Below are 24617 nucleotides of genomic sequence, written 5' to 3' on the forward strand. Positions count from 1 at the left end.
AGCAAACTGACTTAATGTTGTTAATCAACCAAAACATTCAAATGCCAAAACTACATATCCTGTTCAGTGATGAATTTGGCATCTTAAATGAAATAATACTATTCTGCTTTTCATCCTTTTTGTAAAACATTACATTTGAATTTTCGTGGATAACGACAATAATTAAAGTTTAGCATTAAAAATGTAATTTTGAATTAAGGAGCCTATACATGCTGGTGGATTAAGCATTACAGAAACATAAAAATGATTTAGGTAATTAGCAGTACAGACAAATTTAGGGCAGCCGTGGCATAAAGCTTCAACTGGGTGGCTTGTTCAATACATTTGTTAAGGATTGACAAACAACTTCCAATATTATTGCGGAAATTCATATCAAATCAACGTCAAATCCCGATGAAGTTGCAAAGTACTTGAAAATAACGACAATACTGGAACGATCGGGTGTTTTTATGTCACAATCTAAATGTCAAATCCGTTTAATAAGGTGGACTGAGAATCCCCACCGTGGTAGCAACTGCAGCCTGCGAGTTTACATGAGTGAGCCTAATTTGAAGGAGGTGAATGGTGGTGGTGGTGGTGTGTGTGTGTGTGTGTGTGTGTGTGGGGGGGGGGGGGGGGGGTGTCGGGTGGTGCTGGAGGGAGAGGGGAGGGCCAGCTGAGCCCCCTGATGTTGCGACGTCACTCAGACCGCTGACTGACTGGGCTCCGGGCTTCAGGCTCAATCTGTGGCCAGCAGCAGCAGAGGTGGCGGGGAGGAGAGGAACATTTGATCCACTTCTTATTCCCCCCCTGTGACTTCTTCTCCATCGGGGCAGGGAGAACAAAAGGCGGACAGCTGCATGATTACAGGCGCCAGCGAGCTCCTTCATCTCGCCTACAAGCCGGGCTAGCTTGATGCTCAATTCAGCCTGCTAGCCTTTGTGGCAGGGCTCTCCATGCATCCGAGGACCCCTTAAGCAACCCCGGGCTGGGAGAAAGCCTCGGCTTTTTGCCTGGACAAGTCTGGAAGACTTACTCTCCGAGTGTGGGCAGACAGCAAGCAGCAGCCCTGTCAGCACTCACTGCGCACCCAGACAGCGGATTTCCAGCAAGGAGCATCCCCGCCGGGGCACACGGTTACACGTCGTCGCCTGTCTGCTCTGCAACCTCCAGCTTTTGACAGGAGCAAGAAGCGATTGATGAGTAATATTCTTCCAAGATAAGCTACAATGTTGCGCATCGCGGCCAACATGCTGGCAACAGGATTGCTTTTCTTGGGATTCATACACAATTTGGAAGTAATCGCTCCAGCCAGGGCCATTGATGGTAAGCAGAGCTGATTGAATGTTACCCAGAGTGTTGTGCCAATTGCTCAAAAGATCTATAGCCGTTAGGTGATGTGTGCACAGTGATTAGTGCGGGATTTATTTTGCTCTGTGTCTGCGTTGCAATGAGAGTACACTGCACCCGGTGGAAGGGGGAATGACTGCCCCCACTGAGCGGAGCAACGTGGAGGGGATGAAACCTAGGCGAGACAATTAAAGCGGTCTTTTGTTACTGTGTCCCGGTGAAGCGTGTGAATGTTGCAATGTCACAGCACCCCACCTCCAAACCCTCCATCAGCACCCCGCCACCCTTCACTTGATTCAGGCGCTCGCATCCCAGCATAGGCCCCGATAACAGCTCAAAGCTCATGTTTACGTGTCGATACCTTCATTAGAAAAATGTGTCGACCTGCAGTCTGAGGCGGGTTTTTTTTTAAAGCTATGATAGTACCACGTCTTATTAAAAAAGAAGACAGCTGTGAGCACCTCTGCCGAGCTGTAATCGAGCCTATCTGATGTGTCTCGACTTCAGTCAGTTCACGTTCAACAGTTTTCCCCGAGAGTGCTGATGCGATGACAGCAGCCGAGCTACCCCTCAGTCAAACCGCACTGCCACACTTTTGTCCCATCCGTGGCTGGATCGTGCTTTATTAAGAGCAGAGGACCCGTTCGTGTCCATCACTGCACACTTGGTTTTTTTTCTGCATCTTTAAGCTCCGAGGATGTGCTGCCATCAACAGGCATGCGTAACGCTGTGCACTGTTGCTGTGTGTCGGTGCCATTATTCAGTTTGTTGCGTATCTGTGCCCCCGAAATACCGTCAGTCATATTGTGATCTGCAGGCAGACAGTGAGTAGCTCTAAACGCCTCTGCTGCACCCCCCCCCCCCGGGACTTTATGAACACGCACACACACTGGAACAACTTCTGGAAACTATTAAGCTTCACAGTCCCACTCAGGGTTCCTGTTTTTGTGTAAGACAGGAAACAGGTATTCATTCAAAGACAAAGATTTGCTGACAGACTTCTTAAAATCTTTGCAGGTGGAAAGAAAATCTATAAGCTTGTTCTTCAAGCACAGCTTTTTCAATTTTAATTTAATGTAATTTTTGGGGGGGATGTCACCAGCGTCAGCAGGGCTAATCGGAGGTCCTCAATTCACCATGTCATTAAATTCAGCAGGACTTGGATTCAAATCCCAAGGCGCATTTTGAGATTATTCATCGAGCCACAAATGGCTCCCTGTGTCTTTTTGAAGTCATCTCATCTCACTTGGCAGCCCAGTGCGGTGAAGTTCTTAAGGAGCGCAATCCCCCACATAAAAACACCACCTTGGAGATCGATAGCCTGCAATCACCTGCAAGTTGAGAGAGACTTGAGAGCCTGCATTTAAGCGTTTAAAACAAACAGCTTCTGCCTCAATTCACAGTGATTGTTTTAGCAAAATCTTCTTCCCTCTGAGTCTTTTTTTTCTTCCCTCCATTTGATGAGTCAGACCAGTGCAGTGGAACAGAGGAGATCACCAAACCTGAGTTTTTCCTAAAAATCCACTGAGCCTGCTGTGCTCGACGGTGTCTGTGAGCAAAGATACTAATTTGTTTACAGATGAGGTGTTTCATTACAATTTATTGTTTAGACTGACTGTGAGATTTACCAAATAGTCTCTAATTGTAACTCATGCATTTGGAAGATTTCTTCACTACATTGCCTTCTTTCTAACGTAGTTAAATGGCTTTTATTTTTTAGGGCCCCTTCAGTTACACATGCTACTAGTAAACCCTTCCCCCCCCTCCCCGACTTGACTTCAAAGTCTTCTTCCTTTTTTTCCATAAAGGTTTTTCTTTCTTTCTTTTTTTCTCATACACTGTAGTTAGTGTAAAAGGCTCTGGGTACCAACAAACCCTAAGTTTAATTGGGTCTAAATTGCTCTTTGTTTCCCAGAAGAGACCTCCATGAACAGTCTCAGCTTGTTCAGAGAGCTCTGCTAATTGGAGGCCCAGTGGAAAGGGCCCTAATGAAAGAATTCCCATCACTTTGGTCTATGAAAGTAATTTCACTCTAGAAAGAGATCACTGGCCCCTTACAAATAGACAGTGTGCCCCCAACCCCCACCCCAGGCTTTCAGCGATAGATATTTTGCTCAGAAAATGACAAAGCAGAAGCCTTGAGATCAGTCTCTTCAACTTTTGATAATTTCTTTTACTGCCTTTCTTCCTTGATGATGAAAGTGGCATGGGTTCCTTCCTTCTTAATGAACTCACGATGCAGCAATTTTCCTGGCAGTTCCCCTCTGTGCTGCAACATTTGGTGGAGGCCTAAGAACTGCCCCGGCATTTGGCTGATAGCGGGGTGCTACTCCCATGACAATGACAGCATAGGGCCAAAAGGCTTTTTGTTTACAACTGTATAGAATACAGAGTAGGTTTGTGAGAGCTTCACAGCTGTTGACCTTATCTTACCCTAAAACATTTAAGCGCAGCAGCTAACGTAAACAGCAGATGAAACATATATAGAAGTCTTATATAAATTTCTAGGTCAGATCAGTTAATTTGTTTCTGAAAATACTTTCAAACCTGCTCCAGCTGCATGAATGAGGAGCTTAACCAGGGGGAAAACAATCAGGTGGTTACATAAAGCTCATTCACATCATTGCATCACTTAAAAAAAAATGGCAAGATTTTGTATCTTTAACTCTTATAGATGCGAGTAGACCATGACCAGAACAATGGTAGCTGGTCACATTTAGGGGTGGGGGGATTTAGCCTTAGGACATTTGTAATAACAATATTTTTAAAGATATATAGAAAAAAATACTGAACAACATTTTATTGGTGATTGTAGCTCGCAGGCAGCAGCATTTCTTAGTGCAAACAAAAGGAAGGTCATTCGCCGTCCTTCGTTTCAAATAAGCTGCTGTAGTTGATGATAGGCGACCCGATCCAGAGTATAAATGCAATGCCATGAGGTGCCAGCAGCAGTATTAAATGTGAGCACAGAAGTAGCCTAGGTAATGTGTTCCCTAGAATTTTTAAGTAGTGTAACAATAAAGCAATATCAATGCTAAGTAGCATACTGATAAAATAGTGCAATAACTCTATAACCAAGCACAAAATAGTCGGACAGATTGTGAGTCATGTTAGTTTTTAAGATAATTCAGTTTATCTAACGATGCTCTAAAAGGCACAGGTAGCACAAACAGTTGAGAGGTCCATCGTAGTGGTTTCAATATAATGGAGGTGAGGTATAGCAGACACCTATGGCTAGGGATGGGTATTGATAAGATTTTCACGATTCCGATTCCATTTTCGATTCTGTTTAACAATTCGATTCTTTATCGATTCTCTTATCGATTCTTTTTAAAAAAGGAGAACACTAAGGTCGATTAGCTTAGAACTTTGTTTTATATCTTCTCTTTGAACAAGATAGAAATTTAGGAGTAACATGGCCTTACAAACCCAACAGTGAGATCTTAAGAGATCCACAGCCTACGGCTCTTCAATGGGGTGTCACAGGGTCCCCAGGAAAAAAATTGTAAATGTAAAATAATAAAATAAATATTCTTCTGTAGCAATAACAAAGTATAACATCAATTATTCTGTAGCAATTACACAAGAATATCCAGTAATGTCCCTGCCTACAATTAAACACGTTCACTTACCGAAAATCGGAGGCATCTACTGTGGTAAATGGGTGCAAGCCTTTGACCGCAAACTTAGTCACTGCTCGGTGACATTCGTCTATCCTGGCCTGAAAGGAGACGCTACCGGTAGACTGCAGCGACAACTGCCAGCATCTGAGCCAGCCAGACTCTGTCTGTCTCTCTCATCATGGTCACCTAAATGCACAGTAATGGCAGGTTTTGTAATAAGGCAGATCGCACTAACATAATATGCACTGTTAGTTGATTATTTACCTGCCTCATTAACGGGAGAGGACGTGCAAACGTTACCGCTGCTGCTGGGTTGAGATTCACGAGTCCGGAGCGGAATTTAAAACACGACATTCATTTAAGGTTATCGCGTGTTTTGTGAGCAAATGCTTTTGCATATTCGTAGTGTTTCCTCCCTTAAATGAAATATCTACTTTGCAAGTATTGCAAGTTGCCCTGTTGTCATCCGTATAACCAAACTTTTGAGCCTTTGAGCCGCTTAGGCGACATGTTTCCTGCCAGGTAAATGACGCTCCGCAACGTGGCGACGTCATTCGGGGCAACTGGAATCGGTAAGGGAATCGTTTGCAAAAATGGCAAACAATTCCAAGGAATTGAAACAGTGGGAACCGGTTCTCAAAAAGAACCGGTTTTCGATACCCATCCCTACCTATGGCTGCAGATGCCTGTGTGCAAACATGCCATTCAGAGCGATGATGCCCATTGTGCATTAGAGTCTATTTGACTGACTTGTTTTGGAGCCACCCTCAAGTGGCTGTTAGAGGAACTGCAGTTTTTGGCACTTTGACAGGTTCTTTTTCCAACTGCAGAGGTTTTGCCAACACTAGTTTTTATTTAAAGTTAATGTAGCAGTCTCTTGAAGCTCATTTATACTCAATAGGTAAATATAGACTGCAATGCTACCAGCTGGTTGTGTACAAAATCTTCATAATTAGGCAGTACACTGTCAAAATCTTTGAAATTGCAACGTCTTTCGAGCCACTCGGCTCTGGGTACACGTACACTTTTTAGAGCAGTCCTGTGACCCACTTTAGGCTTGTGACCCACTGATTGAGATATGCTATCTATATGGAGCTATTTAAGGACTGAAGATGCTGCACAGAGGCGACTGCTGGAAGAACATGAGCGGAAAGTTGCTCTTGGGATGTAATGATCGTGACATTTCTTTACATTCGCAAACACATTAGCCAGCAAATTACTGAACAATCGTCACCGGTACTGTATGTGAAGGTGATGATATTTTAAAAAACTGCGTATGAATTGAAGCTTAGTTAAAATACCAGTCCATCTCATGTCAGGATCCTTTGATTTGTACCTCAGATGAAATATAATCCCTGGAAAATCTTAGTCTTATTCACAGGTCACCTCTCTTTAGAAACAATAGCAGAAATACTCCTGCATTAAGACCAAAAGCGAGTACAAAGTAATACTACAAAACCTTCTAATGACAGTTAGAAGAGAAAGATGAGCAGATGAGCGCGCTTCAACGTGTTTCAGGAGAGAACAGGATTTTGGGGCAGTGTCCAATTGAAATTTGGCTCCGGTGTTTGCAACCACCTGCAAATATTCCTAATCGTATTTGATGTGAAGGCTAGGCTCAGGCTATGCGGCCTGTTATTTTTTATAAATTCACATATCTGCTTATTTACTGCACTTGTTTTGTTTTTTTAGGTGCAAAGTGGTGAAACACAGATGTTTATTCTGCTTTTATGTTTTTTTGCTATCCGGTCTTAAGATTTACACCCGTGTGCAAGCCTGTTTGGCTATTCACCAACTCCTAAGGGAACAATTTGTCTGTTTCTGCAGATAAAGTTGGCAGTTTTCTGAGGTTTGTTTTTTGTAATCTGCAGTTTTTTGCCAAGCAGGTAGGGTGATTTGTAGAGCTTTAGTAAACAGCACAGTGAGAGTGACCCAAATCAGTAAAGTCTCAGTCTGCAACATCAAAAACAAAGAAAATCTGATTTTCAATTTTTCAATCTGAGTCAAAGTGAGGAGGACTCTTTTTTTCTGGGGCAAAGAAGACCACTCTGATGTTGGATCTGTTTTGAGTAGTAGCTTTAAATCCAAAGATGGCCTGTAGATAAAAGTATAGCTATGACAAAGACAGTCATTTCACTCTTGTGTTATACTTCTAGTCTTATGTGTAAAACTCATCAGTACACCTTCCCCCGATATGTACCAGGGCACAGACAATTAACTTTACGTCTACTGCCGCAGCTACTTTGTCAAATTATTGATTTTTCCATACCAGACTTGAAAGAGTTTTAGTTTTCATTTCCTGCAGTATTGATATGCTGATTTGAACTGCACTTCCTTGCTCTCTTCTCTCCCCACCGTCGAGTTCGCACGCACACAGACACACATTGCAGTGCCCACACAGCCCAGCCGCCTCTCACTGACTTACTGCCTTGCTGTCTTCTTCTTCATTTTTCTCATCCTCTCAGGTTAAACAGCATTTTTTTTAAATAATATTAGAAAGTGCACTTTAAATCAAACGCACCTTTTGGCCGTATTATAGCCTTAATATGTTTCTCTTTTAATAAAACTCTAAACCTGCAGCGCTCTTAATGTTGTGGCACTGATTCCCCCTGGTACTTGTTTGCAATACTATTATTGCATCGAAGTATGTAACTCCTTTATTATTGCAACACTTAGTGGAAAGCCGTGTTATCTGCTGCTAGATGCGAGCACATGTAGGAGTGGGCTACGTAAGTAATCAAGCTGCCTTGAAAATTCAGCAAAATAAAATATTAGTCTAAGTGTGTGTGTGAGAGAGAAACAGTTTTCATAAGAAGTGGATGACTAACCTTTCATAACAACCCAATTGTCATGATAAAACAACAACAACAAAAAAACCCGATGGTGACACAAAGGTGCTTAAATAGTGTGTAATGAGTCCAGTTTGAAGGGTTTTGCCAGATATGCAAAGAAGCTGTCGTGCTTTATAGGTGTGTAATGTGCATTATTCATCAACGTCAACAACAACCACGTCATGCTGATGCGAGGCAGTGCCATGGTCAGGCTGTAGGATTTGCTGGGACCCTTTTATCACCGATAGCAAACATGAGGTAAACTCACTCCTCAGGCGTCAGTCTGAAAGGATGTCTGTTATATTAATGACTCAAACTGTGACCTTCTCTCGTTTTCTTTTCTCTTTACCAAGTTTCAGATTACGTAAAGCACGAGGGAGGCAATGTGATAGATTGTCCCAGCATAAGGCAGAATTTCTGAATTTATTTCTTTTATCAGTTTGCTAGATAAATTGCTTTATTTTCCTGTTGTAAACATTGTTGAATTTCAGCTCCAGCCCCAGGGGAAATGTCTTTTTTATTTGTTCGAAATGTTCCCAGTCTTGGTTGCACCAGCAGATATAACCAATATGTAGTCTTTTTTTTTTTTTTTTAGCACTAGGCCTCTAACAAATATATTTATTAACATCCATTAAGGCCTTTCCTAGAAACATTTTTTTTTCACTGACATCAATTTATTCCGGGATAGAGTGGACACGCATCCAGAGGTCTACACAAACAGACCTCATCCTTTTCTCCAGCCTTTGCTGATACATCACAGTTTGTATCTAGGCTCCACAATGTAATAAGAGTCCTCCGGCTTCATGCCAGTAAACTCTTCCTAACTCGGATTCAAACAATGAGCACTGAGCCACAGGCCCAGACGCACCAGCACCGAGGTTATTATTCATAGCACTGTGATTTAGATTCATTTACAAACTTCTAATGCAAAATGTAAATAACAATAACCTCAACATAGGCCTAATTGCAAAATCAATCCTAAGAGCAGACAGTAGCCTTGACTCTGAGGTAAAAAAAATTAAAAAAAAAAAAAAAAATCTCCTCACCTGGTCTGTAGTGGAGAAACAAGCCTGAGGAAATATAGTGATTGAAGTGCAGAGTTTAAGCTATTCTTGAAGTGAGGTGAAGCCGCAAAACTGACGAGCTTTTTCCATGAAAAGCAGATTAAAGATCTGGAGTTGATCCCAAGTGTTGAAAACTGCATTTCATAGCTTCTTACTGGAACTTTCAATATGATGTCCAGTAAGAGAACCAAAGTGAAACTGTCATAGAGACAGCAAAAACTTTAGGAGTGGGCGAATCAACAGTGGCCAGCTCAGCAGCACCAAAAAGCCTGAAAGACAACAGAAGACAAGTGCATGAAGAATTAACTCCATGGTTTAAAAACAAAAACCAACTTCAAATCTAATTAAATTAACACTCTCAACTGTGCATTGTCAAAGTCTGCATTCAAGATATTTCTTCGTGAATGAAGGTTTTATAACAAGGTGTAAACCGCTGGTTATTCTCAAGAATAAGAAGGCAGGCTTAGACTTTGACAGAAAATATCCAAAAGAGCTTGCACAGATCTCATAAAAAATAATCTTTGTACAGATGAAACCAGAATGAACTTGGAAGAAAGGATGGGAAGAAAAAAATACGAAGAATGAGAGAAAAGGTTCATGATCTAAAGCATGCCCTAACATCAGACACGGGGGAGGCAATCAGAAAAGGAAGATAAAAAATAGAAGCGCTCTGTGGTATCTAAAGAAATACATGGTAAACAGGTGCTCCTCAGTGGGATTAAAAAAAAAAAAGTCATAAAAGAAAACTTGCAGAGACACTCTGTTAGTAAGAATTAAAAAAAATATATTTGATAAAATTTGTAAAAGCACAGCAAGAAACAAACTTGACCTACATGTATCGACTAAAGAGTTTTAGCAGGGTCTGATGAGGACCTTGATGAAAGAGGCAATGTTAGAGCATGAGCATGCATGGCTGCCAATGGAAGCGGGTCACTAGTGTTCATTAATGATGTGAGTGCTGATAGAAGTAGAAGGATGAACTGTTAAGTGAACAGGGCTTAAGTCTCTGCTTAGATTTAGGCAAACCCTAAAAGACTGATCACATGTTGTTTCCCAATACAAAGCAAGAAAAGCACGAGAGAACAGGCCTTAGTGACTGTGTCTAAAAAAATAGCTGTAATTCCCTAACAGCTAATTACTAAACCCCTTGAATTAAAGCTGAAAATCTGCACTTCAATCACGCCTTGATTGTTGGATTTAGGATCCATTGTTGTGGTGTGCAAAGGCAAAAATACGAATGTATCACTATCCAAAAACCTGTGGACCTAACTTTTTGAGCCACACTGCAAATGCTGCACGCAGTTTTTAAGCAACTGGCTTCTTGCATAAGATTTCCCACATTCAAATGTATGTGTGTAGGCAATGTGGTCTCTCTGATTATGTGCATTGTGTGCTTCTGGGAAAAGAATGGGTGGCTGTTTGGTCTGCTGTTATTAGCCTACACACACTAAACTAGTTGGAATATATTTGGTAAATATCCCTGAAGAAATTTCATTATTTATATGAGGTATTTTGGAGTGTGTGCAATTGCATTTTTAAATATATGAATGGGCTGAAGGAGTGATTTGGCTTTCAGATTAAGATTAGCATTATATCACTCACTCACAGTCTTTCCTCAATGTGCCAAAGGCCAAGAAACCCACTTTACAGCACTCTGAAAATGTTCTTATTAACAGAGATTTTTGAGCGACTGTGTTGCCACATGACAGAGTCAGGCTATTGGTTTTCCTTCTGTGTCCATTTTTAGGCATAATTAGGTTAACAGCTGCTGTCTGCTTAAATACCACAGACATGTATTTACAGCGATATCAATTTCTTACATTTTCATGCAGGCTTGTTTGAATTTCCAAATTTCCCCAAAAAGGAAATTTCAGCAACCTTTAGATTTAAATCTATGTTACTTTTTATGCAAGAGGATTTCTTCCGACTTTTCTTTTTTATTGTCAGTGTCTCGTTGGAGTCTCAGCCAAGGTTGCTTTAGCACATGGAGGTGAAAAAACATTCTGGAGAATCAGGTCTTGTTGCATAGAGCTCATGCGTCACACTGAGACTTGAAATTTGTACTGGTCTTACGAAAAGGCACTCAAGAATTTCATATAATCTTCTTTAATATGTTCCCCTCGGCGGCATGCTAAGCAGGCTTAATTGTCATTTCCCCCCCTCTGCCGCTGCATACGGCGTGTGCTTCGGTGCTAGTGCAGCAAAGGGATTTGTCTAAACTGACTAAGTTGATAATGATGCATCACACCTTGTGGTTTTCTGCTTCGTCCCTTTTTCTTCTTCTTTAGTAAAAAAAGATTAACCCTTATGATGAAGCGAAGGAGTTCATGACCTCCTCCCCCCCTGAGTTCTAACAGTGAGCGTAGTAGCACAAACAGCAGTCATGGTTGATTACCACACCGGGGCTGAGACATGGTGAAATCTCAGCTAGACATCCAAATAGCTTTTCATTTGATTACTCTGCTTCAACTAATAGGTTCTTGTTCACAATACCACAAAGGCTTGCTAGAATTTGTGGAGTTTTTTTTCCTCAGATTTGACCTGTAAAAATCAGACAGTCACATTCAGGAGTGTGTTGCCCTGTAAATGAAGCCTCATTTGACTTTGCAGCTAGCACCAGACTTGAACATATTCCTCGTGATAGCTCTCCTGAGCCTAATGCATGCACGACACACACTTTCATGCATACGAACGTACACGTGGCACAAAATTTACATCCATCCAGAAGGTGGTTGAGTAAGTCTGCACGCACAAGCCAAACATTGACTTGGATTGTATATTTTTTTAAAGGCCTCATTACCTTAATGTAGGTGACAAGTACAGTGGGGGAGATAATTATTTGATCCCCTGCTGAATTTGTAAGTTTGCTCACTTACAAAGAAATGAACACTGTGATTTTTATGGTAGTTTAATTTTACTGGAAAGAGAGAATGTCAATTAAAAATCCAGAGAAAACACATTACGAAAAAGTTATTTGCATGTCATTGAGTGAAATAAGCATTTGAGGCCCTAGCAAAACATGACTTTGTACTTAGTGGAGAAATCCATGTTGGCAAGCACAGAGGTTAATTTAGTTAGTCTGTAGTTTTGCCCACATCTCAGGAGGGATTTTCACCCACTCCTCTTTACCGAAACTCTTTAGGTTTCTTGGCTGCTGCTTCATCAGTTGAAGCTTCACCTCTATCCACAGGTTTTCTATAGGATTTAAGTCTGGAGACCTTCTTTTTTTCATCATGCCTTTGTTGTCTTGGTGTTATGTTTTTGGTTGATGGTGGAATGCACTGGAAGACCCATCTACAACCCATTTTGTTTAAGAGGCACAGCTGGAGCCTCTTTATCTCTTGTTTTGTAACACAGGAACTTTTTCCCTCCCTCTTTCTTCTCCTCCTCTTCCATTACAAAATTCTGAAGTGTTTATGGCTCAGCTGTGGAGGTGGATGAAGAGTTGGCAGACTGCAGCCAAAGAGGCTGATATGCTCATCCCTCATTTTTGGCACTTAGCAGAACCCCCTCAGTTCAGCCCATAGGCCAAGTAAATAAACCCATATCCCATTTCTTTTTCTCTCAACCTCAGTGTTTTCTATATCTATACAAGTTTGTCAGATGCCATTTCTTGAGAGTGAGAAGCGTGTTGTCATGAATCCACTGTGAAATTTTCTATTTATTTTTTGTTGAATTCTGTCAAGATATTTAGCTCCAAGTCGATAACAAACCGGCTGGGTTGGGTTCTTTCCTCAGTGGGTGACTCAGTAAAGATAAAATCCAACTCAAGGTTTTCCAGAGTCTGTGTCAGGGTCAGGACTTGCAGCACGCAACTCAAGATGTTAAACTTCCTTGGTTAAATATTAGAAAACATAATGATGACACATATTTTGAGAAGCAAAAATGTTTAAAATAGTGACAGCATCTTAACCTTTGAGAAACTATTGAAGTGTTTCATTTGTGCGAGTGCATGCTATCTTCTGTAGACTAAACTTGGCGTTTGTTTCCCATTAGACATTTCAAAACTCATAAAGACAGTCAGATTCCAGTCTTGTGAGATGAAGCTTGTGTAGCAGGTCTAACAGCCAAATAATAATTATTTTATTATATACTTTAAAACAGTTTGCTGTTAGTTATTTTATGGCTCTCCTGGTGGTATGGCCACAGGCATTGCAATATGTTTATAGCTTTAGAGGTTTGCTATAAAAAAAAAAAAGAAAAGGTGAATTTCTGATTTACCATTTTTCCCAACTTATGCAAGCAGGATAACATGTATCAACAGCTCAGTCCAAAGAAATCTGGTATAAAAAATGTGCTCAGTGTCATTTTTTCCCCTCAAACACAGTATCACCATCCCATCAGCTTCAGCTGTACTAACACACTAAGCCAGTGGTTTCCAAACTTATTTTGCTAGGCCCCCCTTTGTTTTACAAGAAAAATGTCCCCCCCCCGCGCGTGCACACACGGACAAACACATCCTCCAACCACACACACCCATATTTTGCTCTATTGCGGTTTATTTCACACCTCAAACATTTAGTAAACAATTAAGCAAATACAAGTAAACTGCAATAAATTACAGGTAGTAATAAAATAAACTACTAACTCTTTTATGCTACGTCTGCACCTACATGGGTATTTTTGTTTTTTCCCCCTTTTCATACCCCCGCAATGGCTCTGCACCCCCCCCCCCCCCCCCCCCCCCCCCCAGGGGGCGGGCCCCACACTTTGGGAAGGTCTGCACTAAGCTAAGATGATGTGCATAGTAAATATTTTACCTATTTAACATCAGCATGTAAGGCTGACCAAGGAAGCTGATTCTTAGTGAGCTCAGAGTTTGGCCTCAGAAGGTTCTATAACCTATATTAATACTAATAATAATACTAATCTGTATTCTATCTACTGTTGGTCTTATCACAGTGGTGGGTTTACTACACTGAAATTCTCATTTTTTGATTTCTAACTCCACTCTTTGATACATTGTCACTATCCATTTTAAGGAAAGTACTCCTGTGATGTGATTAGCAGTTTCAGGACTGAACCTGAGGACTAGCTGGTGGTTAGTAACTACTGAGGAGGTGCCCCAGGAACTAAATACCTTCACATCTCTTTCTTCCCCCGTTTAATTTGAAGCTATCTAAGATCTACTAATTGGAATGCTGAAATGATGCAATAGCTTCCCAATGGTCAGGATGTATGTCATATCTTGTGGACCTTTATTTTCTGTGAATTTGTCAGTAAGATTAGAAAAGTACTATACATTCACCAGCTTTTTCTTTGCTTCCTCAATTACTTGTTAACTTAAATCAGTACTCAACCAATAATATGGCAGAAGATCTATACATTGAGGCAAGTAGATTTATTCAAGGCGACCATCTCTGATATTTGAACTGAGCATCAGAATGAGGAAACCCAAGGGACTTAAGTCACCTTTGTTGATGGCAGATGTGACTCATCTCACAGTTTTAGAAACTGCTGATCTATTGGGATTTTCCTGCACAACCACAGTATGTAGAAGAGCATGTCTGAAAACACGAGACATTAAATTTTGAAGCAGAGAGGCTAAAGCAGCAAAAGACAGCAAAAGAGGAAAAATGTTGCCTGATCTGACAAATCCTGATTTCATTTGGACAATAAAGTCAGAATTGGTCAAAAACAACATGAAAGCACTGATTCATCATGAATTGGTAGCAATAGTTCACTTTGGTGATGGTGCAATAGTGTGGGGGACATCATATTGGCACACTCTGCGCCCCAACTGATCATTGCTTAAACACCAGAGCCAACATGAGTGTCGTCCATGCCTTCGTGACCATAGAGCACCTTTGGGATGTGATGGAATGGGACATTAGCTTAATGGATGTGTAACCACCAAAGTGCAGGAGCTGCGTGATGCTATTATGTCAATATGGACCAACATCTCTAAGAAATGTTTCCAGGACCTTGTTGAATCTAGACCATGACGAATTAAGGCAGTTTTAAAAGCAAAATGGGTCTAAACCAATGCTAGCAAGGTATAACTAATGAAGTGGCCAGTGATTGTACAAATATTAGTCCATAATGTCTATACCAGTGTTTACACTGGTTTTCAATGTGTTTGCAAAAATGAGGTACATTTATAGACTAGTCACAGTATAACTACGTCACTTGGGGTTCTTCATAGGCTGATGAAGTATCTAAATAGTTAAAAAAGAACCACAATGGTCTCTAGTTTCTACAGTGTAGACAGAACAAAAGTAGGCGCCAAATGCAACAGTTAGAGCCCTTAAACAGTTCCTGTATTCTTAAGGACCCTTTAAACAACTAACTTTGAAACTTCCTGCTGTTCAGAGTCCTTTCAGCCCCACTGTTGACAGTACTTTAAGTCTGCCTTCATCTCAACCGCTGCTGAGCAGTGTGTGATGAGGCCATAGTCTCAGTGTCTGCTGGAGCTTTGTCCTGGTTGATCTCAGAGGGCAGACTTCCAACTTATTTATAGCTCTGCTGTGGGTGTCTGAGGAAATGCTGCAGTGACTGGGGGCAAGGCTTGTGTTTGCCTTAGTATAGGTCTCTTCCTCCCAAGCAGACAGAGCTCATCTTAGAGGGCTCGCGGGCAGCGGCGGGGTGCAGAGGGCAGTGGGTTGTAAACCGTCCCAAATGGCGACAATTCAAAACATTTTCCCGCAGCCTCCGCTTTAGTAAGCACACAGGCAGCTCATTGATAGCAAGTGTTACATTCCTCCATCCCATCTCAATATCCCTGCCCAGCTCAGTGTGCTCTCTGATCTTCAGGCCTGTCCTGAAAGCTGAGATCACTTCCCCCAAGGAGTTGTAGCTCACTGCCCACTCTCCATTTCCTCTCGCATTGATGCCGTACATCTAATTTGTTCTCTTATATCATCTTATATCATCGGCCTATCCATCTGTTGACCTCATTTATTTGCTTTTCAGTTAAAGCTGTCCTTGGATCCCTTTAAACCCCGACTTTTAACCATATTAATTCAGATCGTGCCAGCAGCAGACTGCTTTCACAGCTAACAGTAAAGTGGTTGTCACTGTCAGCTGTCTTCTATCTTCTATGACTGAACAGTTTTGCCTCAGTTCACATGCAAGTAAACCTGCGTATTCAAAATGTGATTGATTCTTTTTCTTGATCTCGCCAAAATTAAGTATTTTGTCATTATTTGTCATTGCCTGCTGTTTAGATTGGGTAGCCCAGGACTTTAATGGTTTCCCTTTGCCCATCCCAGAATGAGCTTCACTTTTCCTTAGCTAACCTCTTGACCTACTTCTTATTTTCCCTGATTTGATTCTGTCAGCAGCCGCTTGCAGCTGAGCCTGAGGTGCTTGTTAACTCCCCCCACAGCCATTTTGAAAGCGGAGTTCACAGCAGAGCGTGTCAGCATCTACATAAACAATAGACAATAGATAGATACACCACAACTGCTGCCTGCTCTGGCTGGCGCTGATATCCCTAAACAAACAAACAAAAAAACATGATCGCACACACCGAAGAAGAGGGAAGAGAAGCAAAGAGGAAACCCTTTAACACAAGCTTGGTTGCATTTCATGAATAATTCAAAACCTTGTGACTTCTGAGAGAGAGAGAAAAAAAAGGCGACCCTTTACACACTCATACACACACACACACACACACACACACACACACACACACACACTGTGATCACAGCGGTACAGAGTGAAGGATAAGTGGGGAGCGTGTGAATATGCGCAGCAATATGTCAGGTTGAATTCATGGTTTTTAGGTTGAGCCCCATTTGAAGATTCCTTTCACTGCTGGAGTTGAAGAGTAGCTTTACATGTAGATGCAGTCATCCTGTTTATCCTTCTTCATCCCATAAGCCACTCCTATGCTATCCTACACTCCCCCACGTCCTGTTCGTCATGCTCTCTATCTGACTAAGTTGTAGCTCTGGTAAAAATGCCCATTTCTGGCCTTGCATTCTGACCCAAAGAGGCTGACTCGTCTGCACAATGGCGTTACATAATCGTCTATACAACACACTTTTTAAGATAACACTGAAAATGTAAATCATCAGTCGTGCCGCGGGACTGAGGTGGGTGGATCGCTTCAGTGAGGCGAAGCTGTCAAAGATGTTGGAAGAATCACCCTCAGACCACTATATTCGAAATAATGACAGGAAGAAATAAAGATGGAGTCTATTAAAAAAACAAACTTTGAACTCAAATGATAGAAAAACACCAGCCTCGTGATGGATATTTAAACACTGAATATCCACAAAAACGGTCAAATTTTAAAGTGTCGGTTTGTTCCCTTTGAATGCCATGAAAGACTTTTGCAAAACAGTAAAAACAACACTTCTCGATCATGTATTAAGCTAAATCTTTAGTACAGCCATAGTATATTATTATTATTTATATTATTACCGTATGGTCCCATCTTACTACAATGCATGAAATTGCCATCTGTGTGTTTGTTTCTTTGTTCACAAACTCCTCCTAGACCATCAGGAGCTGAGCAACCAAACCTGGCATGCAGGTTTATCTTTGGTCCTTGAAGGTTGTTATCTATATCAGATCTTACAGTGCCATCAATTTGCCTAGCAACCACCTAGCAACGGTTTGAAAATGGCCTGTTTTTAGAGTTTATGCACCCGTAACATCTTATAAAATCATCATCTGATGTAAGATCTAATATATACCTAGAAAAGCTGAGTTATGCATGAATATTGTTGATGCCATTACTTTGTCTGGCAAACACCTAACAATGTGCTAAAATGACCTGTTTTTACCCTTTAGACACCTACAGCACCTGGTGAAAGCATCCTATCATTTTAATTTCACAACAGTAACATCTCATTTATATCCTCAAAAGCTGAATGATACATGCTTAGCAACCACCTAGCAACGGGCTAAAATGACCCATTTGTAGCATATAAACAACATCTACCGTCTCTATTTTTGTACTTTTCTCAGTGTGATAAAGTGCCAACAGCACAAACAAGCCAAACAATACTCTAACATGGGCATTACTAGTTAGTTAACAAAAATGTCTTTAATTCTACCTTTTTTATTTCCATGTTAAGCAGTTTATTATATCTTTAAATATAACTAGAAAATTATATTTCGTCAGTAACATAATAAAAAACTGTTTTAGTTAAATGTACTATTAAAATGAATTAATATTTTTTTTGGAATCAAGTAATTATATTAGTTACCAGTATGCCAGTAACTGTAATATAATTAGAGGAATATGTTGTTTGGTTCAAAGTCATCTTAGTCTCTCCGTCTTCAGCGTGGTCTGGTATGTGTTAGCTTAGCACTGTGGCTCGGGTTGTGCAGCTGCAAGCATAGACTGTATATAAAAGTCTAGTTTATGTATACAGTCTTTGTTCAGAAAAGGAGACTTCAGCCTTCTGGTATCAACAAAGTAATCTTAGCTAAGCTAGCCGGTTGCCTGCTAACAGCTTGCGTTCACATATCTTCTGGGATTTTTGAACCTTGTGAAGCGAGTACTTATGAGATGTTGCTGCATGTGGTCATAATGGCAAATGTTAAGCTAGCTGCTGACAGACTGTAAATACCATAGACTCTGATAAACATCCACAGATCGTAGGCTGCTGTCTGTGAAACCACAAAAAAGCATCACTTCTGTATGATTCCCTTACAGTTAGGTAGAGCAACTGAAACGTACACATGTTAAGTAATGTAGGAATTACTCTTTCTGATGACGAATGATTTAAAAAGAAACAATTTAGCAATTTATTTTGCAGTGATTACCTTATGGGAACTTATCAAACACTGGCAATAATAAATAACATCTGCTCTGTATAAAACACAGCTTTACAAGAGGACGTGAACAAAGAGTGCTCGGGACAATGTGAAGAGCAGTCCATGTCAGAGTATTCATTAATCCCTGCCTTTATTTACACTTCAGTGACAGCTGAATACACGTTGAATGAAATATGGTTAAAAAGCTTAGGTCAGTGTTTACGTTTTCCTACTAAGTTTGTAAAATCTTGGAGACCGAGATTATTTCTTCCATTTGTTTTAATGTATTTTCAAAGCCAAAGACTTTGTACTCCATCGTCTGTTTTTTGGTCACCGCTCAACAGTACGTCCTGCTCGTCCAAAAACAAAGCTGAATGACTCAGCTTTGTTGCTTCTCTGTGTGTATATGTGCTGTTAAAGTGTTCATGTGCTGCTCAGAGAGGACTTGAATTAATGTGGCTTTGAATATGCGCTGCCATTTGGCTGTGGCTAGAGTGGGCAGTTTTTCCTCGCCCTGGAAGTTTGGACTGAAGGGGGGTAATAGAGGGGGGGTAATTCAGTGAACAGGATGTTCTTTGATATCCTTCAGACGAGCTGTTTCTCTGCCACCGGCTTGCAAATACTGACCTGGATATTTAGGTGCAGCAAGTTTATGCAAAGCTGCTTCCAGGCCTGCTTCAGTGCTCATTTTGCTTTCCTTGTGTGTGTATCCATTCTCTATTGCCCTCCGTCATGTAACAACGTTCCAAAACCTAATTAGGGCCAGTGTGAGCTTCTATTGACTCACAACAGACACCGCTTCCTAATGAGACCTCAGGAATAAAGATCATTGACAAAAAAAAAAGAGCTGCTTTTATTTTTCTCCCAGAAATCCTTTTAGTCTTACTTTCTTTTTCTATCTCTTTTTAGCCCCAAGGACCTGCAGCCCAAAGCAGTTTGTGTGCAAAGATGGGGTAACGTGCATCTCAAAGGGCTGGCGCTGCGATCGGGAGAAGGACTGCCCGGACGGCTCTGACGAAGAGCCTGATGTTTGTAAGTCTTTCAAAAAATAATGAGTTTAAAGGCTCAAATATGCTGTGTCCAAATAAATCATCAGGTTATTGAGCATACTGCATCTCACTTGTTCAGCAGACTAAACTATCTGGCAGTTAATCATTCAGAGACAGATAACTGTTGTCCTGAGAAGAGACATTAAAGACTAGTTACGTTGCTTCTCTTTCTTGTTGTACAATAGAGTCCAGAGCGAATCATTCTGTGCTCAGGTTACTGCTTATCACATTTGATAAGAATAAGGGTGTGTTTGAGGCAGGTTAAGACAGGGAGCATTTTCACTAAATCAGTTAAAAATGCAGTGTTATGCAGATCTTACATTTTACTCAATCTCAAAATAAAAATGCAAGCTCACTTGGTTTAAAGAACATCTTCAGCTTCTCTGTGCAGAATACATTATTTTGGCAATGTGTGAATTATGCACGTAACCAACGGTCACCAAGTGTGAAATTGGCTTGGAAATTGATCAGAACCTGCATGGGTAGATTTGTAAAATGTATCTTCCTCTGTATCCGGGGTATGCCAATATAATACTGCAGCGTTTGTTCTCTCAAACACACTCTAACAGCAGTTGTTGACTAAAAGACCGAGATTGATGCACTTTTCGATTTATTTGGCTAACCACCGCCAGACGAGAGAAAACAATGCGATGTTCTATCAGCAAATGAGAGGAGGTCGTTCTGCCGTTGAATAGCTCTGTCACGGCCAATTAGAAGATCTACAAAGTTTGTTTTTCCCTGGTAAATGTGATTTTCCACTAACACTCAGACCCACAGAGGACACTGTCATGACACGAAACCAAACAGAAAGTGGTAAAAAAAAACAAGAAAAAAAGAAAAAAAAAGACAGCTCTTGTTTCAAAGTCCTCAACTAGATGTTGAGATGCTTTGAGGCCGAATCCCTGGGGTGAGGATGAAAGCAGCAGTGTCTTTTTGGTCATCCTCTGAGACTAAAATGCCTGTAGTTATCTGAGAGGACAGAGGGCTCCGGGTGGGTTGGGGAGTGGTATGTGTCTGTGTATGTGTGCGTGTTTTTGGAGGGGCTGACCTGGGAGAGAAAGAGAGCAACTGTGTGGACAGAGAACTGTAGCTGCAGTCTAGACGCATGAGGCTGTATGAGAGCAGGTCTGGAAGTCATTAGAGACTCGCCCAGAGCAATGGAGAAACCTGCTGTTTTTCACAACCTGCCTAGGCCAAACACACACACACACACACCCTCCCCGCTTCTCATCTTGGCCTTTCTTCTTCTGTGCCTATCTGGGACAGGAGGAAGTGATTTGATCCTCTGTTTCTTGCTACTCCATCTATCGTATGCCAAACCCCTCAACAGCAGCTGGCACAGGAGGCTTTAATTGGGATCGTGAATTTCTTTTATGCTCAGTTAATGCAATCCTTGCCGTAATCAAAATATACCAGCAATCAGGTTTTCCAAATCTCAAGAAAACACCCAAACCAACAATGAATGGATGCTATCGGCATGTAGTCACAAACAAACATAATTATTAGCCACATGTAACATTAAGTGGTTAGGACTGATGTCTCACAGCAAGAAGGTCCCGGGCTTGAATTCACAAGCTGCTCGGGCCGTCCTGGGTGTCCATATTCTCCCAGTGCCGGCGTGGGTTTCGCCAGAGGTCTCGGTCTTCCTCCCACAGTCAAAAGCCATGCAGGTTATGTTAATTGGTAATTCTAAATTGGCCGTAGGTGTGAACATGAACATGAAAGGTTGTCTGACAGTATGTGTTATAGTCGTACGACAGACTGGTGACCCGTGCTCCAGCTTCACCATGATCTGAATTGGATAAGTGATAAATGATGCAATTGAGAGACACACACAAAAAACCCCAAAGACACAGCATTAACAAATTGTTTTTCCTCCGTTTATGAAATTTGACAAAAGCATGGGAGCTAAAATGTGCATGTGAGTCTGTAATCTCAACTGATGTTGATACAAGCCACATTTTCCTCCTTCACACACACATTCATACAGCACTTTATTCTGTGTCTTTAAATACTTTCTATTTAACTATCACACGCACACATTGACACTCCGATAGATGCCTCGGGGGCAATTTGAGTTCAGTATCTTGCCTTAGGATACATCAATCTTTAGACTGGATGAGCTGGGGCTCAAACTGCAGATCTTCCGAAGCCACAGGCAATATATGAGCTAGTTTTACGTTAAGATGGTCAAAATTCTCAGCTTTTAAAAAAATCAGTAAGAGTAAAAATAAGGATGAGCGACACTGTGAAGGTCTTGCCTAACTCTGAAACTCGTCTGCTTAGCTGTGATGCATACTCTACATGTGCCGCATACAACACTGAGAGTCTGAGCCGCTCCCCTGCTGGATGGTCTCTGCGATGAAGCAATTTTTAATTTGCTGCAGTACATTAAATTTTAAATGACGGCATAACGGCCAACATAACCTAACCACCTAAAAAGCTGCTCTAAACCAGAGTTTTCAGAGAATATGACAAGAGATAAAAAATGGACAGCAAAAACACGTTTTTACTGACAAACCTGCGTTTTTATTGTTTTGATTAAAAGTGCTCTTTGTTGAGGGCCTTTTGCAGATGCTTCTGGTTGAAAGATGCATGAGGTGGTTTATTTATTCACTCATGTGGACGGAGCTTCACAGTGGGCTTTGTTGAGGTGTTGGCTATTGCCAGTGAAGTCAGCCACTGTCCAGTGCAGCTGCTTTGCCCTGCTGTGTAACCCCTACAATGCTGTTCTTTGTACTCCGGGGTGCTGGGTCAGACTGGCATAGAGGGATACTGAATGAGTAAAACAAAAATAAAATGGTCTTCTGGGCGTGTGGCCTTTATATAGAACTTTGAACTACATTTCTAGTCAGTGAACAGTTAAAAGATGAATATTAGTGTGGTCCGCAGCCTTCAGGTAGGGTGTCAATTCCTGCCGCGATAACACAGGAAGAGCGTGATGCTGAAATGATGGCCCTCCCTGTAGCCTCTAAGTGCATTTTTAGACTGACATTTCCTGTCTAGTCTGCAATTAGCTTTTTAGGAGATGAAACATATTTGTAACAGCCACTTTTAGAGTGGAAAACAACTGATGTAGTGGAGCATCTCACTGATGCCTATCAGAAGAAATGAAAGACTGTCATGAAAATAAAATCTAGTAAGTTTCATCTTTAACCTTGGAAGGTAAAGGCGGTTATAAGCTGCTGATATACAGTTGACTGTTGTATAAGACAGCAGTTATAAAAGGAGCAACAACCCAGGTCATATTAAAGCCATTAAATCAAATAATCCTAGGTTAGTATAAGTGTCTGTTGTTCCTACAAGGATTAAGGTATAAGTGCTTCCACTTTTTTTGCACACATTTTAAACTCTCATAATAACAATTTTAACTATTAACTAAAGAAGATGAGGAAAATAGGTCTCAAAGACCATGAATCCATGCCAAATGAATGCAGCAACATAATTAGACAACACTTTAACCGACTCAGTAAATCTGATGCTCGCAGTTGGCGGAAATTTAAGTTGTAATGCAGACACGCGTGACAAAGAGGACTCATAGTAGTGTAAACGTGACATCTGGAATCTCTTATTGTTTGTGTGTTACTGTACCTATAAATGCATTCAACAGATAGAGAGTATCACTAGAGCTGATCTGAAGAGCGCTTGTAGCATTTATATTCATAGGTTTCATTTATATGGAGATTTTTTCACGCCTTTACTATGCAATCAAATAGAAAACGTTTGCAATTACAAAAACTGAGCAGAAGCTAAAATTAAAAAAAACTGTATAAATGTATTTACTGTTATTAAAACAAATCTAAACATTTTGTTTTTCAAATTTAAAAGTTGTTAATGAATCTAAAACATGCAGTTCAGTGGAATCTGAAGGATTCTGAGGTATGTAGTTAATAGGGAAGTAATTCTAACACAATAATTTTGCATCATGACCGGGTATCTTACCTGACTACAGCTGCTAAATTTAATTGACATTACACGTCTCTGCTTGACACGTTGCTGGTAGTCTAGTCTGTGTGTATGCACAGTAAACTGTTACCATGGTTGAGACTCACCAATAGACTTGCTTTGCATCTTTTAGTGTAGGTTGTGCCTGTGAAATTAACCTCAAAAGCAAGCAAACCCCTTTGCTTGGATTTGCAAACAGAACTTTTGGATTCACATTTTATTGCCTAGTCTGAGATAACTCTTGTTTCATTGCATTACAAAAGACTCCAGTGTAACTCCTGAGGGAAATTTCCTGTTCCTTACCTTTTATATATTCTACTGATGTTGTTTTCCTTGCCATATGCCCCATAGGTTTCTCAAAATTCACTGATATTATTCTGCAAAATAACACTGTGTGTTATATTTAATGTTTCCTATATTTAAGAATAAACTCTGCAAGGATTCAAACCATTCCCTTTTCAGTTATTTTTAAAAATATTTCCATTATGTATGGCTACATTCGTATTATCTTTCAAGGGTTGTGTAAAAGTTCAAATTAGTAAGTCTTATGTTTGATTTTTAAGCAGTCCATAGGTGTAAAAAAAAAAAATCTAAAAATGTGCAATACATGTTGTATATACATGATGCATATCAAAAAATGTAAACATCTTATAGTTATAGGTAAAATGACCCAAATGCTCCAAAAACAGGCAAAAGGTAACTGAACACCATTTTCTTACAGGCAGCAAAAAGTCTAAAATACAAAGTTGATAAATCCACAAAGGGCGTAAAATATCAAAGACCCAAAAGGAAACGGCAAACTTAATCTCTGTAAAGGCAGAGTGGTTACAATGAGGAAAAAAAAGACACAAAGTAACAGGGGAAAACTAAACACGGAACATAATCAAGGTAAAGAGCGGACAGGAAATAAATCTAAAGAAAAGACAACAGAGACAAACCATGTAATGTAAAAACAGGAAGTAACAAATTGAACACAGAGGGTAAAGTCACAGACAGGATACAGGGACACTAAAATCCCAATGGCCACAACAAAATGTGTACATAGCCATTCATTCGTCTATT

The 24617-nt window shown here is 40.7% G+C and overlaps 1 protein-coding gene across 2 annotated transcripts in view; it reads left to right on the plus strand.

Moving 5' to 3' along the window:
- Positions 1 to 698: 698 nt before the first annotated feature.
- LOC102798012 (low-density lipoprotein receptor-related protein 1-like) overlaps positions 699 to 24617 on the plus strand; it is a 97954-nt gene continuing 74035 nt past the window's right edge. For both annotated transcript variants that reach the window (XM_087840708.1, XM_087840709.1), the window contains exons 1-2: positions 699 to 1305; positions 19471 to 19593. In XM_087840708.1, the coding sequence (XP_087696834.1) occupies positions 1209 to 1305; positions 19471 to 19593 (220 nt within the window). In that variant the 5' untranslated portion in view covers positions 699 to 1208. The remainder of the gene's footprint in view (positions 1306 to 19470; positions 19594 to 24617) is intronic.

This window comes from Neolamprologus brichardi, chromosome 5 (genome assembly GCF_056152115.1).
Source record: "Neolamprologus brichardi isolate AB-2024 chromosome 5, ASM5615211v1, whole genome shotgun sequence".
Lineage (NCBI taxonomy): Eukaryota > Metazoa > Chordata > Actinopteri > Cichliformes > Cichlidae > Neolamprologus > Neolamprologus brichardi.